This window comes from Odontomachus brunneus, unplaced genomic scaffold (assembly GCF_010583005.1).
Source record: "Odontomachus brunneus isolate Ranch 3 - 2012 unplaced genomic scaffold, Obru_v1 Obru_scaffold_118, whole genome shotgun sequence".
Classification (NCBI taxonomy): domain Eukaryota; kingdom Metazoa; phylum Arthropoda; class Insecta; order Hymenoptera; family Formicidae; genus Odontomachus; species Odontomachus brunneus.
Window position 1 is genome coordinate 297,756 of NW_022639568.1, and position 19,217 is coordinate 316,972.

The 19,217-nt window shown below is 40.4% G+C and overlaps 3 protein-coding genes across 16 annotated transcripts; 2 read left to right on the forward strand and 1 right to left on the reverse strand.

Moving 5' to 3' along the window:
* The first annotated feature begins 17 nt into the window (after window positions 1-17).
* LOC116849537 (golgin subfamily A member 4) lies at window positions 18-7,640 on the forward strand. Of its 2 annotated transcripts, XM_032826770.1 has the most exons (8): window positions 18-187; window positions 285-372; window positions 462-628; window positions 1,029-5,028; window positions 5,543-5,859; window positions 6,328-6,357; window positions 6,522-6,824; window positions 7,140-7,640. In XM_032826770.1, exons 1-8 carry the CDS (start codon window positions 101-103, stop codon window positions 7,161-7,163), a joined length of 5,016 nt encoding a protein of 1,671 aa, XP_032682661.1. In that variant the 5' UTR covers window positions 18-100; the 3' UTR covers window positions 7,164-7,640. The 2 variants fall into 2 exon arrangements, with proteins under 2 accessions (XP_032682661.1, XP_032682662.1); XM_032826771.1 differs by lacking the exon at window positions 6,328-6,357.
* On the reverse strand, window positions 7,512-10,031 carry LOC116849544 (transmembrane protein 177). Of its 5 annotated transcripts, none has more exons than XM_032826794.1 (3): window positions 9,886-10,031; window positions 9,170-9,313; window positions 7,512-8,680 (listed from the first exon to the last, which is right to left on the reverse strand). In XM_032826794.1, exons 2-3 carry the CDS (start codon window positions 9,298-9,300, stop codon window positions 7,921-7,923), a joined length of 891 nt encoding a protein of 296 aa, XP_032682685.1. In that variant the 5' UTR covers window positions 9,301-9,313; window positions 9,886-10,031; the 3' UTR covers window positions 7,512-7,920. The 5 variants fall into 5 exon arrangements, with proteins under 5 accessions (XP_032682685.1, XP_032682686.1, XP_032682684.1 ...); XM_032826795.1 differs by having other exon boundaries at window positions 9,752-9,890; XM_032826793.1 differs by lacking the exon at window positions 9,886-10,031 and adding an exon at window positions 9,715-9,877.
* Window positions 10,032-12,296: 2,265 nt separating this feature from the next.
* Window positions 12,297-16,421, forward strand: LOC116849539 (anaphase-promoting complex subunit 2). 9 transcript variants are annotated; one of them, XM_032826774.1, is made up of 9 exons: window positions 12,297-12,447; window positions 12,628-12,728; window positions 13,030-13,468; window positions 13,562-13,809; window positions 14,193-14,373; window positions 14,461-14,686; window positions 14,788-14,972; window positions 15,085-15,630; window positions 15,735-16,421. In XM_032826774.1, the coding sequence occupies exons 2-9, from the start codon at window positions 12,639-12,641 to the stop codon at window positions 16,178-16,180; spliced, it is 2,361 nt and encodes a 786-aa protein (XP_032682665.1). In that variant the 5' UTR covers window positions 12,297-12,447; window positions 12,628-12,638; the 3' UTR covers window positions 16,181-16,421. The 9 variants fall into 9 exon arrangements, with proteins under 9 accessions (XP_032682665.1, XP_032682671.1, XP_032682669.1 ...); XM_032826780.1 differs by having other exon boundaries at window positions 12,298-12,447; window positions 12,628-12,713; XM_032826778.1 differs by having other exon boundaries at window positions 12,299-12,447; window positions 13,565-13,809.
* Window positions 16,422-19,217: the final 2,796 nt, after the last annotated feature.

Here is a 19,217-nt window from a genome sequence, read left to right on the forward strand (position 1 = left end):
TCAATCGCTGCCTCCAGCGAGTTCTGATCCTCTTATCATCCCCTTATTGCGACTGTATCTCGCGTATCTGTGATATCCCGCGACAAGCCCGCACGCCAGGATGTTCAAGAAATTTAAGGACAAACTCGCGGAGGAGATGAAGCAGTCGCCCGCCAGGTTACAGGCGAGCGTGCAGCAGTTGGCGCAGGCAGGTGTCTCCTTTCGTTCGTTCGAGATTTCTCGTTCGATATGATCGCGAACAATTTCTATAATTGGTCTTTCTTTTATTGCATTGTTATGTTCAGGCTGTTGTGTCACCCGCCCTGTCCAACAGCTCCATTCAGGAGGTGTCTGCGTCCACTGACAACTTCAGTTTGACAGAGGATGGAGATGGTAAATATTCTGCTTTTACAATTGCGTTGACAGTTTGGAGGATACTCTACCAGGATGGTTCAGAGACTGGTGGGATATTTGATTTACAGAAACACCCAAGAACACTCCAGTGAAGCACAGTTTTCAGAATATCGATCTGATGTCTCCATCTGCCAACGCAGAGATTTCTAGAAGATCTTCAGTGAGCAGCATCACCAGCGACGCATCTTCGTTATTCCCCATGTACGAGAGTCCTCCTAACCTATATCAGCTGCAGGTATGTTTCATTTTCATTCTTCTAATTTATTAAAGAAAATATTTATGAAACTAAATATGAATATAAATTTCAATTTCTAATGTGTATAGTAATTACGATTATATATATTGTATTATAATTTCAATAATTCTAAGACATTAGGTCAATGCAAAAGTTTTGTCAAATCGTGCTTGCCAACTAAAATAGAAGATAAAATTATTTAATTTCAAAGGATTTTTACAAAAGTATAACAGACAACATCAATTCAATATTTCTTATCACATCTAACAGGAACTTTCTCTTTATTTCTCTTTTAATATCTAAATGTCCTAAAGAATTTAATAGAAAAGACAAATCTTTTGCATCAACCTAATATAATTACAATGATTTCTGATAATATAAAAAAATATTGTCCTTGTAGTCTGATATGGATCAATCAGCTAGTGAAGTAGACGACAATATTAGTCCACATCTTGATAGAGTCACCAAGGATCAATTGTATTCGGCCTATCGTAAGGTGCAAGCCAAGTATCACAAATACCGTGGCAGATATACAGATCTAGCAACACATTATCGCGAACTGGATCGAGTCAAGACAAGGTTGGAGTCCGTGTTGGTCGAGACGCAAGACAAGGTTCTACGCAGGATTACTGACCTGAAAGAGCAGTGCCAGTTGGAGCAGCAAGCAAAGGCACACCTGGAGGAGGCGTTGAGGAACGACATAGAAGAGAAGGACCACATTATAAATACGTTGAACACGAAAGTAAGACTGCTGCAAGCTGGCGGATCAGCCTTGGAGAATTCGGTGTCAGAAGAGGCAGATGTGCAAGAGGAGAACTCCAAGGACAACCTGATTGACTTAACCAACGAATCTCCCAACGACGGGAACACTGCGCTGCTGGCGGAGAATGCTCAGCTGAACGACAGAATGAAGAAACTGGAAAGCCTTGTACTAAGGTATAAGGAATCTTTGAAGCGCAACAAGGACAAGTTCACCGAAGTGATAAAGGAGAAGAACACGCTAGAAAGCGAGTACGAGGCGCATATGAACGCTACTGCCGAGAGAATAAGCGCGACGGAAGGCGAGCTGAATGCTGCGCAAACCGAGGTCGCGCGTTTGACAGAGTTGGTGGACGTGTTGCATAAACGCGAAGAGGAGTCTGCGATCTCGCTGGCGGAGAACAAGCTGTCGGTTCATCGGGAGCTCGAGGAGAAAGAGGAGCAGATTAAACAGCTGCGAGTTGATCTGAAACACATAATGGAAGAAAAGGAGAACTTGAACGAGGCTGTGGCGCGATACAAATCTGAGCCGTCAGCTAAATCGAAGTCGTCACCGCACATCGACTCGAATTCCGTCACAGACAAAGGTGCGATTGTGTACGACGCGTCTAAGGAGAAGACCGAGAGCTCCGTGAAATCCTCCGTGCAACAGGCGACTTCAACGAGACACCACGAAGAAGTCGATCACAATAAAGAGGCGTCAGCGAAGTCGTCGAGAGACGAAAACGCGTTGGAAGAGATGACACTTCGCTTACGCGAGAAAGAAGCCAAGCTCGAAGACTTGCAGCGCAAGTTGGACGAGTTGGAAAAGCAGAGTGTCGAATACAAACATGACAAAAAGACGTTGCAGGCTGAGCTGTCGAACTACAAAGTGAAGTATTCAGAATTGAAGAGCGAGCATGACGCGCAGAGGATCGTCACGGAGGAGAGGCAGAAAAATGCGGACGCAACAATCGAGAAGCTGCAGGCGACCGTGCAGAGCGTCGACAAGGAACTGGAGAACATGAGAGACGCGCTAACCGACCGGGACCTGGTATGTGAGAATTACAACAAGAAGGTGCAGCAATATGCGGCCATGTTGGAGAAAGCGAAACATCGATTCAACGAGCAAGAGACGCAAATAAAATCACTGAAAAGCCGCCTAGACGAACTCACCATGGCGCAACAGGAGCTGGAAAGCAAGCGAACGGAATTGAACACGATGCGGGGTGAGCTCGAGCTCTGTCGCTCCACGATCGACGACCTTGGTAATAAGATCCAGGCGGATAGCTCGGCTATCAACCTGCTGAAGAAGGAACGGAGTGACTTAATCAATCGACTCGTCCACTACAAGGATTGTATGCTACGTCTGAAACAAGACTGTGCGGATGTCAAAGGTGCCGTGCACGAGGAGTTCTCAAATCGGCGAGCCGAGATGTCGGATCTGAAAACGACTTTAACTGTAACTTTCACGAGGCTCAGTGAGGAGAACGCGACGTTGAATTCCCAAGCGGAAGAGTTGCGTTCTCAAATGGAAAACTCGGAGCGGTCTGCGTCCGAAGAAGCGCGACTGCGGTCGGAATTGATCAAGATCACGGGTCTCAAGTCCATTTTGGAGACGGTGCTGAGAGCGAACAAGGAAGAATCAATGGCGCAAGGTGATGAGTTATCCGACGAGCTCGGCGCGTTGGTCAACAAGCTGATAGCCGAGATGGATAATCTCCAGTTTAAGGTCTACGACTTGGAGAAGGTTTCGTGTGAATTAACGGAGTCGAGGCGAGAAGCCGAAAGCTTGCGGGAACGACTGGAGGCATTGGAGGAGCTCGAACTTAAGCACCGAACGTTGTCGAGTGAGAATGACGACCTGAGGAGAGACCTCGCGCAGGTCAGTCGTGCCGCCGACGAGGTCGACGAATTGAGCGCAAAGCTGCGTGAGGCGAACAATCTCATCAATTCGTTGAAATCGCAGAGCAGCGACCAGGATGCGTTGCGCGAAGAGGAACTGCGTACCTCACGAGCAGAGATCGCTCGCTTTCAAGACGAACTAGCTGGGAAAGATCATGAGATCAAGACACGCGACGAGAAGATCGCGGAACAAGAGCAGCAGGTGGTGCATCTGATCTCTACCTGCGACAGTCACATACAGACGATCGAGGAGCACGTAAAGAAGTGTCTGAATTTGGAGGAGGAATACCAAGCGATGAGGGAGAGCCACGCGAAGCAGACAACTGAGCTGACAGAAAGCAACAAGGAGTTGCAGAAAACGCTTAATGTGAAGGTCGCACAGCTGAAGAAGCTGAAGATGCTCAAAGAGCAGCAAAGTAAAACCATCGAGGAAATGGACGCGGAGCTATACGAGCTAAAAACCAAGCACGCCAAATTAGCGGACACCTTGGCGGCCGCCGAGAAACAAATCGAGGCCCTCAAGTCGGAGAATTCGCAGCTCGCGACCATTATCTTGGAGAATAAGGACCTCAAGGATAAGCACAACAACTTGCTCAGTCATAATCGCAAGCTCTGCGAGAATGAAGAAGCGATGAAACAGAAAATCGACTACTACGAGAAGGATATTGAAGAGTTACGCAGAGAGGTGGAGTCGTGCAAGGTCCAAGCAAATAAATGTAACGAAGAAGCGGAACGTTTGAGCGGTCAATTGATGGCAGTGAACACTCAGCTCGAGTCCAAAAACGCGGAATCGAGCTCGTTAAATGACAGACTGCTTACGAGCGAGAGAGAGCTGCGAGAGACCAAGGAGAGGCTCGACGAGCAAAGTACGGAGCTGTTCAACAAAGTTTCGGAGTTGAATGCCGCTATAATGAGCGGCGACGTTATGAGAGAAGAGAACAAACTTTTACTTACGAAGCTGAAATCGTTCGAGGACGAAGTCGGTAAGACTAGAAAGAGACTAGAGGTAGAGAATACGCAGTTGCGCTCGCAACTCGGCGATTTGATGCAAAGGAACGCCGAGATGGACGCGATTCGTACAGAAAACGACAGGCTAGTCACCGAGCGAGCAGTTTTGCAAGATAGAATCATCGAAATAGAAGGTTTGAGGAGTAGCAACACGGAGTTGCAGTCCAGGGTATCCGAATTAAAGGCTTTGAACACGGAGAATGAACAGTTGCGAGTAGAATTGGATGTTTTGCGCTCGGCGAGCGGTGATTCGTCGATGGAATTGAGCGCTTTGAAGGACTCATTGTCACGGAAAGAAGCAGATATAAAATCTTTAGAGGAGAAGAGCGTCGACATGTTGCGGGAGATTGAGGCTCTCAAGCTTCGCTGCACAGAGGCCGACGAGAAGACACAGGAAGCTGACATGTTGAAGAAAAAAGTCGCTGAATTGCAGTCGGAGATCGCGTCTGTCGATGCGTTAAGGAAGGACCTGGGGAACGTGCGCAATGATGATGACAGCGACAAACTGCACGAGGAGAACAAGAGATTGGAAGCGCAGCTTGACGAAGCACTGATCACGTTCCAGGCGAAGGAGACGCAAATGCAACTAGTGAACAATGAACTGAGGGAGCAACTAGGTCAGCTGAAGGAGCAAGCAAAAACCGACGAAGAGGAACAGGGTATGAGGCTGAAACAGTTGGTCAAGGAGTTCCAAGCGCAATTGCAAGACAAGGAGGAGGAGCTGCAGGCTGCACTGGAGAAACGTTTCGGTAAAGTATTGAGTAGAAAATTGAAGGGGAATTTAATCATTATTTTCATTAATCAATTATTTGCATTAATTCAATATTAAGACAATAGTTATCTATCCTATGACACACATAACTATATAAAAATAATATATATAATATAATTAAATAGAGAAATATTATATGTATTATTTTTTAGCAGTTTTATTATATTTTCTATTCTATATTCAATTTTCTAAAATATCCGTTATTTTTTAGCGGAATTAACGGATATTAGCGGAAAATATATAAAAAATAAATTGTGTGATTGGAACGTTTCATTGAATATAATATTTATTCCTTCCAATTCCACACAAGTTATTCTTTACACATTTTCATTTAATATAAAAAACAACGGATATATTTTATTTAACGTTAAATAACACTGTATTTAAAAGTATACATATAAAATAAAATAACATAATAAAAAGTGATAATAAAATTGCTTCCTAAATTTCAATGTACGTAATATAATAACCAACCTCTAATTTTCACTCAGATCGTCAACATAATTACGAGTCAGACCTCGTGCAGCAGTACAAGGAGCAGCTAAAAGATTTCCAAGTAGAACTCACAGAGAAATCCGAGCAGATCGAGAGCCTAGTGCTGGAGAAGAAAGACGTGGTGGCAGAGAAAGGCAAGGATATCGATCGCCTAGTAGAGACGATCACACAGGTTAAAAAGGAGCATGCCAATGAGATTCGGGAGGTGGAGAAAAAGTGGAAGAGCATAGTTCAACAGAAAATCGACAATTTGCAAGCGAAACATGAAGAGGAGTTGAACGAGCTGACGAAGGAATGGCAGAATGAGAGAAAGGTAAGCTCGCGCGTAAGATAAAGCAGTAATTGGATGGACAGCTAGATGATAGATAGATTAGATAGATTCGGCACGAACTGTCGTTCTCAGCATGTATATATATACTAGTACACGCTTCTTATATACACGGAAAAACTCCGTAGTGTACTGAATTTTGTCTAGGAAGAATAGAGACTAGATTGAAAACTCGTAGGAACAGAAAGTTTCCCGCAGGAAGTTTCAATTCAGTCAATTGCTCTTCATTATCTCAACTGAATTTCAATGCAATTAAACGTTCAGAAAAATGTTTTCGATCGCAGTAACAGAGATATCATTTCTCGTCGTCGAATTTTCATTTGGTCTCTATTCAGTTACACGAACCGAGATTTTGTTTCGTGTATGTATACACATATAGTATATATTCTTTTGATTAAAAATTTAACGACTCTTTTTTTTTCATTTACGTTCATGCATACACATTGTTTTCAGCCTGATGTACAAACCGACGCAGCTGCCGAGGTAAAGCTTCTTTCATTTTTCTCTTTTTTTTTCTTTTCTCCTTCTATTCCAACGCATAGATTTATCGTATTACGTCTCTCTGTTGTATGTATGGCTTCTATAGCAACGTTGCTGAATCGCGATCGAGTCGCGAAACTTTTTATTGAACTGAGAATTTCGTGCAGGAATTGGAGAGCACGTCGCGCGTAGCGATGGCCGCAATACAGACGAATACTGGCTCGATTCACACGATGCAGCAGACTTTGACGTCTCAGCGCCGGGAAATTGCGGAGCTTAGGAAGCTGGTGAAGCTGCGGCATGACACTCTGGAAGACTCCACAGAGATCGAGTACCTGAGGAACATTCTGTTCGAGTACATGATGGGAAGGGAGACCATGGTGCTTGCCCGGGTGATTGCAGCTGTCGTCAAATTCGATCAAGAGCAAACTACGAAGATAATGAAGAAGGAAGAAGACAAGCTGACCTTGGTAAGTCGTCGTAATCTATAATAGAGCGATCCTCCTTCAATTTGTTGCATTGCAATTTATTACATTAATGCAAAAACTTTGTTTTATTTGTGAAGTAAAATAGAAATCAAAATTATATCCAATTTGAAGGGATTAATAATTTTTGCGTGAAAATGAACATTAACTCTTTTTAATATCTAATGCGAGAACTTCCTATTTTCTTTTTAATATGAGATCCAAATTTTCTAGAATTTTTTAGAAAAATAGCAAGTTTTTTGCACTAATTTAATACGTAATTATATTACATGACTAAAACATACACTTGCATTTTTGCAGTTTGGCTCCCTAGGTCTCACGTAATCCAAGGAGAAGTACAGCATGTTCGAAATATTCTGTATAGAGATGCACAAAATCTGCAACCATATGCTGTAAATGCATCCTCGTTATATAAAGAGGTGCAAGTAAGAATTGTATAAAGTATAGAAAGAAACAGAGAGGAAGCTGAAAACGTGAGATGTAACACGTATATATACTACTGACTTTTATAAATATTAATTTAACGACACGTTATATACATATATACATAAATTTGTATAATATTATATATAGGCTTACATAATATTATACAGATAGAGATTTATATAAGACACGCCCTTACCTGTGATTAAACGTGTGCGACAGAAGAACACGATTGCGCTGACACACATGTCTGATGTTATTACACTTTTATGATAGTACTTTTTACATATAAGACCGTAGCAATATTTCGTACACGTATAATACTTATTGTACAAGAGGCGATGTGTGCATGTATAAATATATACTGTAATTAATTAATAACGCGTAATCAATGTGAATACGAAACTTTAACTGGTTGGCAGAATTTGTTGTTAATGACGACGCACTTATCAGCGCAACACAATTGATATCATCGACAAAGTGAAGAATATACATAAAAATCTCATATATGATAATCTTGACGATTATTATATTTACAATTAGCAGCATCGATTACGCACTTTGATTATTGTATGATGAAATGCGAGAGAAAGAAATCTCGGTATGCATTTTGTCATAAGCGTCTTTCTATTATCGTCATATTTTACAATCTAAAATTTCAATCCAACTGCGAATCAAAAAAATCCTTCCTGTGAACAATCGGCACGTGTTTCTGCCGCAGGAAAATTCTCTCGTTTCCGTTCGCGGTATACTGCTTCTCACCGTCTTTTCCCAGCAAAGATCTCAGAGCTCTGTTTCTCATCACCATTTTCTCATAGAACTCTTGTCCACCTCTCACGTATTCGACGCCCAAATCGCACAGAGCTCTGTCGTGCACACTGTCCAAACGATAACTACGATAATCCTTGATGCCGATCCACGAGATCGCGCCGAGCAGCGCGAAGCTCACGTACAGCGAGCGACATAATATCACATTGCGACCGCGCAATTGAAATCGAAGCGTTATCGCGTTGTAGAAAGCCCACAACACCGTTATAATGACGGCTAGTCTGAAGGAATTGAAGCGCGGTTCCTCCGCCTGAATTCGGAGGATCTCTCTGGCTATGGCGAATTTCTTCGCGTTTTCCGAGAACATCAACGAACTGAAGAAAATCTTCGCGTCCTGTCGCGTCCAGTCCAACGGTTCATCCTTGATTTGCAACTCTTGCCGCAAGACTTCAGCCGTGACGATGAAATTCACAGGGATCCCCAGCACCGCCCCATGCTTGGCGGCGAGTGTGCCTGCCTGGAACATGTCGAAGCCAAACACGCTGAAAGGCTTGATTACGTTCCTAACGTTGTCTGGTAGTTTCAGGTCATCCATCACCCGCTGAATCGTCTGCTGAATCTTGGGACTCAGTGGCATCTCTTTACCCATTCTGCACATTCAGAGGGGACCGTGAATGTCAATTGACAGAATTAATTACTCCCTGTAGGAATAACGTTTCCCAGACTTCAGATAGCAGAAACTTCTAAAAGACATTTTAAAGACGTTTTAAAGATGTCCTATTTTTTTTAGATGTTTTTCAGACTTCTTTTAGAAGTTTCTGTTATCTAAGACATTGTGATTCTGTAATCTATATGTGTTATTAATCACAAGCTAGACTTAATTTTATTATTTCATATAATAAGAGAAACTCTTATTATTCCTTAAGATAATTTGGAAGTAAATGTAAATTAAATTATAGTGTATACTTTCGTTTTTCCTAAATGTGAATTTAAATAAATGTGGATATTCTATAAGTCTGTCTACTATAATAATTATAGTAAATATCAACACAAAGTGAGAACCTGAAAATGATCTTTGACAGCAATCTCGTTAAAAGTTGCAGAATAAGTCTGCTAAAACCAAGTTTCTTATTACTCACTGATATCTAGCCATTATGTATCTGTATTTGTTTAACAATACAGTATGCGGTGTGATAATCGCATAGTATCCAACTGCAGTTGCAGTCACACCCAGGATCGCATTTCTGTACTTGAAAGAAGGTATCCTCATGCTTATCACAGTTCTGTAAATAAAAGTATAAAATTAGTCTTGTTTCTGATATAACTCACATTAGCTAACATTCTACAAGCAACTGACTCGTAGATTTGCTTTCACTGTACTTAATATCACAGCTAATAACATATTGGAATTTATCTATTTGGTAAATAGCATAAGTTAAAATTGGAGAATTATATTGAAATAAACATGTTCTTCCAAATTGTGTTCTTATTTCTCAGGTAAATCAATTTTGCTACAAAATTTGACAAATTATGATTGAGCTTTAAATGAGTTGATAAAGCCTGCAATACTTTCCCACGTGACTTACATTGATAAATACTTGACGAAAACTAACAAATAACGAAATACTCTTGAATATTGAAAAGATAATTATATATGTATACGACACGTGCAATGACAACAAACCTAATTCTGTTAAGTTATTAACTTAACATAACCTAACCAATAACTTTCGCAGCAATTGCTGGACTGTTCACAATATATTAAAGATTATATTAAAAGATTACGTATGTATTATAATTAAATATAATGTAACATCGGGGGGTCAATATAGACGCAGTTTATAGCTATCACTACCTCAGTTCTTCGTTAAGGAGAAAGTGGCGGCTCGTAGCGGAGACTTTTGAACTAACTTATAGATGCAGTTTATAGCTATCACTACTTCAATTTCTCGTTAAGGAAAGTGGCGGTTCGCGTAGCAGAGACTTCGGAACTAATTACAGATATTTTGTAGTTCCAAAGTCTTCGCTACGATCTGCCACTTTCCTTAACGAGGAATTGAAGTTGTGATAGCTATAGGGCGCGGTCCAGTACACGCTACAAATGCTGCGCAGCGTTCCTCTTTCTTGTTCTATTTCTCGGATTCGAATAAAAAAAGAGAAAGAAGTAAAAATGTTACAAAGCATTTGTAGCGCTTACTGGACCGTACCCATAAACTGCATCTAATATATAAGTTAGTTCAAAAGTCTCCGCTACGAGCCGCCACTTAACGAGGAATTGTGGTAGTGATAGCTATAAATTGTATCTACTAGGTGCGCAACTAAGTTTCCGGGTTTCATGGATGGCGCTAACGCACATGTAGTCGATATACATGTCTAAAGTTGTGTTTCTTTTATAGCTTGGACATCTGTCAACAATAACCAGTCATAATACCAACACATATCGCAACGCAAAAATATTTTTTCTAACAATGAAGATGTCGAATTTTGTGCCAAATAAACAGCATTTGCGGGAAGTTTTGTTTTTCTGCTTTAACTTGAAAAAAAATGCAGCTGAAGCACGTCGTTTGCTTGAGGAGGCCTACGGCGAACATGCACCATCGAAAACTACCTGTGAAGATTGGTTTAAACGCTTCAGAAGTGGCGATTTCGACACTAAGGACAAGGAGCGCTCCGGAAGACCAAAAACAATTGAGGACGCCGATCTGCAAGCGTTATTGGATGAAGATGATACGCAAACACAAGATCAACTTGCGGAGGCATTAAACATGACTCGCCAAGGTATTTCCAAACGTTTACATGCCATGAGAAAAATTCAAAAGGAAGGAAAATGGGTGTCGCATGAGTTGACTGAGAGACAGATGGAAAATCGAAGAGCCACTTCCGAAATTTTGCTTTTGCGGCATGAAAGAAAGAGTTTCCTGCATCGAATTGTTACTGGCGATGAGAAGTGGATATATTTCGAGAATCCCAAACGCAAAAAATCGTGGCTTTCACCTGGCGAAGCATCAACATCGACGGCACGGCCAAATCGCTTCGGAAAGAAGACAATGCTCTGCGTTTGGTGGGACCAGAAAGGAATCGTGTACTATGAGCTGCTGAAACCGGGCGAAACTGTCAATGAGTATCGCTACCGACAACAACTGATCAATTTGAACCATGCATTGCTCGAAAAACGGCCAGAATGGGACACGAGACACGAACGAGTGATACTGCAGCACGACAACGCTCCATGCTATCGCACTTCCATCGTTCAGGACACCATCAAAACGCTGAAATGGGATCTGCTACCGCACCCGCCGTATTCACCAGACCTGGCCCCTTCCGATTATCACTTGTTCCGGTTGATGGCGCATGACTTGGCTGAGCTACACTTGGCCAATTTCGAAGAAGTGCAAAATTGGTTGGATGAATGGTTTCGGTCCAAAGACGCGTCGTTTTATCGTCGCGGTATTGATGTATTGCCAGAGAGATGGCAAAAATGTGTAGCTAGCGAGGGACGATACTTTGAATAAACCATTTTTTGTATTTCTCTTGAAATTTTCCATTTTTCATTGATCAAAAAAACCCGGAAACTTAGTTGCGCACCTAGTATATTGACCAATATACTCATAGAAATAATGAGTCTAATGTATTCCCATGATGTAAATATAAAGGTGTACCATTGCGCATGATGACGCATGTGATGATCACGTGATGATGACGTATTGTATAGTAAACCAATTAGAAATGCGCAGAATATAGCCGCGAAACTCAAATGCCCAAAATTAATCGTACATTATTAATGCGTATTTAAACTTAAAATCTGTAATATATATATATATATATATATATATATATATATATATATATATATATATATATATATATATATATATATATATATATATATATATATATATATATATATATATATATATATATATATATATATATATATATATATATATCGTATAGTAAGTTTGTAATACTAGATATTCATTGCGTTTTTTATATAAAAATACTTACAATATGTGGTTAATATTCTTTTACTTTTATATAACCTCTTAACTTCTTATAATATATAACACAACGACGTACGTACTGTCCATATTGGATTCTAACATTCCTGGGTATTTCTGATAGCTATTATTCTGGACGACTGTGCATCCACGAGACTGGTACATCTTTATATTTACATCATGTGTATTCCTTAAGCCCGTATCAGACTACCGACTGCACAGGCCGACCCGATTGCCGACTTTTAATGGACCAATCACAATGAGACACCGATCGGCGCCTTACTGTGATTGGTCCATTGAGAGTCGGCAGTCATAGTCGGCAGTCGGTAGTCTGATACGGACTGAAGACTCATAAAATAGTTGTGCAATCGTGTCCTGTCAAGTGGTGAAAGGGCCACAGGTTCAGCCCTGAAACCAAAGTGAGAGAGAGAGAAAGAGAGAGCCAATATTAGGCCTGTTCTTTGTAGCTGCACTACTGAACTAGTGCAATAAGTTAGAGTGAGAAAACGTATATTTGTTTCACTTCAATATATTGCACCAGTTCAGCAGTGCAACTACAAAGAACAGGCCTCTAATCTAACCTGTTTGTTTTTTTAAAGTTGTTTGAGCCATGGAGGAAGCGAAGTTCGCTCATGGAGATATATTTAACCGAATAGAACGTGCTTTTCCGATAGGTAAAGGAAAGGTACATTTAATATACGCAAGTATAAATTTTCTTTCACTGATCAATGAATTTTAAAAGAACAGCTTGTAAAACCATAACCTCAAATATAATGCTAACAAATTTTGTTTATATTTTTATATTGATGTATATGCAACAAATTTTAAAGTAGTAATTGTTTTGCGATTCTTTCATATTTGTATTTCAACATGCGTATGCCATTCTATTCAATTATCACATGAGTCTCCTATATTAAGATATATATCCAGCAAAAAATAAAAATATACCTTTAATGTAAGTTGCATCCTGACAATTGTTTACAGTAGTTATCTTGTTGTAGATCGAAGATGTGTGTACAGAAGAGGAAGCTGAAGACATATTGGCGAATATACGAGCTTTGAACCTGGCACATCTGGTTGAGGATCTCGTTATTCATAAGATAGAGCAGTATATTCGTTGGTGTGTGGCACCAACGTTCTGGAAGAAGTTTGAGAACACAGAGGACAGCCAACGTGGTTTTGAGTTATTCAAGTCCGCTGTGGACGATCTATATACCAGTCTTACAGAGTTCCTACCACTTTTGAAGAGATTAGAGCATTTAAAGCAAGACAAACACGACAAAGATTTAACAATCATCAGCAATAATGTACAAGCTCAGTTCAAACTAATCGTGAGAGCGACGTTATTAAGCCAGTTACCTCTTTTTCATGAATGCATTGTGGAACATTTCTACAAGATTGCTTTCAATGTATTTTGCAACACGGATAACTTGTCACAAAGTAAATTATTAATACTTATTTATGATCATTTGTGCTGCTTGAGGTTTGTCTTGTAAAGGCATGAAACATTACAAATGTGTGTGTATTTTCAAGCAGACAATGAGGTGTTATCGCTCAACGAGGTACAATGTACAGGATGTAGCCAGGAGCTAGAGAAATGCCAATGCCAGATGATAGTTTATATGTTCCACGAGACGAACAGGAAACTGATTGAGCTGGAGTTGCTGGAAAGACTTGTAGGAAATGTGCTTACGACATTAATTCACATCCGTATTGAAAATCATGTGATTCAGTCCTGCGACAAGACCTTCGACGTGTCTCAACTAATTCCGTTGGAAAACGTATGTTAATTATTTTATGGTAGATTTGTGCGTGTACATAAACATTAAAATAATATAAAATAATAATAGTAGTCAAGTAATGATAAGTGAAATAATGTGAAAACTATATAATGTAAGAATAATCTAAAATAATATGAAATAATATATAGTGCTTTGATATTTATATGATATTAGTATTAAAATAGTTAAATATAGTTCTTGTGACTATACATACGTCACATCAGTGCTTTGATATTTATATGATATTAGTATTAAAATAGTTAAATATAGTTCTTGTGACTATACATACGTCACATCAGTGCTTTGATATTTATATGATATTAGTATTAAAATAGTTAAATATAGTTCTCTATGTATTGACATTGGACTTCACTTTATTGCAGTGGCTTGAAATAGTCGTCATGAGCTGGTTGATGCGTATCTATTCCGGCGGTTTCTCGAAAACAGTAGCACTCAGCGACGACGTTCGCAACGCCTTAAACACGTTCAAGCGAAAGTTGTCTCACTTCCTGTATGAGACTTACATCAAGATCAGGGTTGATCATCTCTTTAGCATAATAATAGGTATGTTCATTACGTCGCGTTATATTTGCAAGCGTTTCCTCTTTTTTTTTCATAACACTATGATTCCATGCGTCCGCTTTTCCCCAGAGTACCCGGAGTCGCAAGCCGCGGTGGAGGATCTTCGCATTTGCCTGGAACGGACCGATTTACGTAGATTTCTTGTCAGCACTCTGCAGGAGGCGATCAAGACACGATTGTTGCACCCCGGTGTAAATACGCCCGACATAGTGACCGCATATATCGCCGCGATTAAGGCGCTCAAGCACCTGGATTCGACTGGAGTTCTTTTGGAGACCGTGACGGAGCCTGTCAAGTGAGTTTAGTCTCGTTTTGTCGAGACTCACACTCTCGTCTTTGCACATTCCGGTTCAAAGCAGAATTTGCATCTCGTTCAAATTCTTTCCTTCTACCCAGGACTTACTTAAAGAGTCGAGAGGACACCGTACGCTCCGTGGTCAACAGCTTACTTGACGACTCGCCTAGTGAATTGGCCGACGAATTGGCGAAGGGTGAGTGCCTGCAACTAGACGACGGTTCTGTGGACGACGAGACCGAGGATTGGGAGAAGTGGATGCCTGATCCAGTGGATGCCGATCCTGGTGAGTTATCATCAAACTCCATCATGATGTCTGACGGAGAAAAGAAGCGATTTTCTCTCGATCAGTCTTAAGAATAAAGTTTCTATCAATTGGATAAATTCATTCTCGGCAGGTAAATCGACTCAACGCAAAGATGTCGACATAATCTCGTCGTTGGTAAATGTTTACGGCAGCCAAGATCTGTTCGTCAACGAGTACCGCACGCTCCTCGCGGACAGACTATTGTCACAACTGAATTATCATACGGAGCGCGAGATTCGTCATTTGGAGCTGCTGAAAAGACGCTTCGGGGAGAATCAGCTGCACTACTGCGAAGTCATGTTGAAGGACGTGTACGACTCTAAGAGGATAGACGGCAACATCCACTCCGACACCAGCTACAACCTGCAACGCGAGCACTTCCCTACGTCAGCGCTTATACTCTCCGCGCAATTCTGGCCGCCGTTCAAAGAAGACTGGAAGCTGGAATTGCCTAGCATCGTGCAGGACCAACTGAACAAGTACGTGAAGGCATTCGAGGCGTTGAAAGGTAATCGAACGCTCTGTTGGAAGCCACACTTGGGCAACGTTAACTTGGAGATCGAACTGAAAGGCAAGAAACTGGACATAAACGTCACGCCGGTTCACGCGACCATTATCTTGCACTACCAAGACAAAAGTAAGTGAAATTCTTGGCATTTTGAAAAAAGAGCAAAAACTTAGTGAATTGCGTATAATTGTTAATTCTGGTAATACCGTTGTTAACTGAAGACTATTTTGCAGATGAATGGGCTCTGGAGGATCTAGCGGAGGTGATGCACGCACCACCGACCGTCCTGCGACGCAAGATGGCTTTCTGGGTGTCGCAAGGTCTGCTGAAGGAGACCACGAATGACGTGTATGTGCTGCAGGAGGAGAACACATACATGAGTCGCTTGCCGGCGGACATTGTCGAGGAGGAGGAGATCGAGAGCGCGATGGCCTCGGCTAGCGATCAACGGGAAGAGGAGCTGCAGGTATTCTGGTCGTACATCGTCGGGATGCTGACGAATCTAGACTCGATGCCGCTCGAAAGGATTCACCAGATGTTGAAAATGTTCGCATCGCAGGGACCGGGTACTGTGGAATGTGGCTTGCCTGAATTGAAGCACTTTCTTGATAGGAAAGTCCGCGAGCATCAGTTATTATTTACCGGCGGCCTGTACAGACTACCAAAGTCGATAATGTGAGAAATTCACACGTTTCATGATGATCGATTTTTCGTTGAGCATTTCATAGTTACAGCTGATAACAGTCGACATGTAAGTCGAAAAATAACTTGTAAATAATAATAACTTGTAGTGAAAGTGAAGTACACAGTGAAGTGTGATTGATCAGTCATTATTTAAGTGATAGTCATTAAGCGAGATCTGATCTTTTGTACAAAGAGCAATATTCTTTTTCTCTATAATAAAATTGATACAAATCGAATGTTTCATTGCATTGATATCCGCTTATGCTCCAATGTGCTGATGCATGTTGATTCGAATGCGCAATGTTAAGTAAGTATGTCGAGTATTGGAAAAATATTTTTATTGCCGTTCATCGTAGTATTTATACATATCTGTATAAACTATTTCGTTTGCACTTTCACTGCATATTTCGTGAATTTTCCTTTACATTTTTCTTTTCTTTTTCTCTTGTAAGTAGCGTACAGTACTACGATTCGTAATCATTCAGATCTTGCAGAGATTTCGGTAAATCAGGATTGCTTTGCATTGTCACTTATACAATAATATTGCCACGTATCCTGCACATATTATCAACATTAAAATAAAATATGAAACTAAAAAATTATATCGTAATAAATTTCGGCAAAAGAACTATAATATATATATGTATATATATATAGTTCTATATACATATATACTATATATATATATGTAACTATAATAATAAATGTAAATGCGCATGCCATATAAGATCTAACAAGATTGCCTGCACATATATAATATTTCTTACGTAAATTTGTATGTATACACGTGTGTATAAATATGATAACAGGATATAAATAAATTACGCCGGTGTTTACTTCCGTTTTGGTTAGCGAAAATATCGCTAGAGAGATAGAAAATATAATTATTTATACATCGCGACTTCTTTACAATTCGAAATTTTGTCAACTATGCAAACTTTCTTTATCCTTTCGACACGATGTGCACTTGTTGAACCTAATAGAAGACTTGACTTAATTGCACGTAACGAAAACTATACCGCGCTACTATTACACACACGCAAGAAGTAAACTGCGGCCGTATTTATTTGTACCGTACGAAGATGTTCGACTGAATCAATGCGTATGTATATACATTATGTATACATGCGTAATAATTTACGTTCCCACGCGCATATATATATTAGACAGCATATACACATAAAGAGTATACATATCCGTCTTCTAAAACAATAATCGATCGCGTGCGCGAAGAACTCGCGAGTAACTCGTGTACAATGATCGCTAATTTTTTTTCTTTTTTAAATCGAGAACAGTGATTTGTGTTTTATCGAATCGATTACTTACGTACGTACAATAATAAAATATCCGATATAAATATATATATATATATATATATATATATATATATATATCGAATAAAATATATATATGTATTTCTTCGCTACGAACTTAAGTAGATTTCAGATCACTCTTCAATGTTAGCTGTACGCTTTTTTTTTCAGCGCCCTCATATTACATTATATACACGAAGGACCAAACTAGTAATCTAGGAGAGACCCTCCTTCAGAGAAATTCCAAAAAGACGTCGAAAGAACGAGTATAACGTTTGACACATGACTGACTATACAGAAGTTTCCGTGTATAACGCGGCGCGGCTCGAAAGTTTCTTAATCGTTACACACATATACAGTATGGCAGACCTAAAAAAGAAAGATGATTGCGACTACATTACAACGATAAAATCGATAATTAAGTAAGTCACTCTCTCACGCACTCTTGCACGTATATGGACAGAGATTACGTGTATATCTGTTTTCCGTTTATATGTATCATTACATGCATATAATATCTCATAGACAATTTCCCAGCGCGCGAAACGCGATAATAACAACCGATCGTAAGCACTCGCGCGTTTGTTCCGTCGTCTGTTCGCCGTCGTTCGACGGAATATATACTTTGTCTCAACCACGGAGAGAACTTATTTTCTAATTACTTCCTAGAAGTTGAGCTCTCTCATTGGACATCGGCTGTGTTCCTGATTTCAAGAAGGAAATTTCTCGAAACTAAGTGCACAAACATATTGTCACAAAGAGTCCCAATCGGTTCCGCGCCTCGAATTGTGCATCGTCTTATTTTTTTTTCTTTTCGTTTTTTTTTTTCATTTTGCGTATGTGAGATTCGACAAACATCGGCGAACGCGAACGAATGAATCCTGCTCTTGTCTCTTCTCCATCGACGTATTGCACATCAATGAGAAAAATATTTTTCCTCTGAATAACTTTTTCGTCTCTTAATACTTTTGGCTGAAAAGATATGTATACATATACATGATATATATTCCATAAATGATACATTATATATATCATTCTCATGTATATACCCGCGCATATTCAACAGCGGATTTCTTTTTCTTCTTACAGCCTTCTCTTCGAGATACTCGCGATGCTAGATACAGATGTCTTCCAACGGCCCTCCTCGCGGCCGCACGAGGAGGACTGTTGAGGAAGTGCGTGCGACCTGACCTCGAAGACGTTCTTCGTATACTTCTCTAGCCAATAACGATATAACGAGAGACAGTAAATTTTGATTGCACAGTTCTAAGACTATTTGCGTACAGCCTATCGATAACGAAGCTGTCTATCTAAGAACGGTATTCGCGGTAAATACGCGTGGCCGCGCACACGTAACGTTTACGTTAAGGCACATTTATGCGAGAGAGTTTCCGTAAAAGTTTCGACGATTTCTGCGACATGATTGCGCATCGCGCGGACGAAGAAAGCAAGAGAGAGAAAAACGCGCGTCGCATGCAATTTTCTCTCGCTGATTTTTCTTTACTTCTCTCTCTGTCTGTCTCTCTCTTCCTTTCTCGCGCACAACTTACGGTCGAAATACGAGCGCGTAATACGTATCCGAGATTGACATCAGTATTCCCTTTTTTTTTACCTTTTTCTTTTCTTTTTTTTCTCTCAAGTTACGCAGTTATCGTCGTATTTTTCTCGCGCTGCCACCTCCGATGCGACGAGAGATGCCAGTGCGTGGTCGTAAGTACT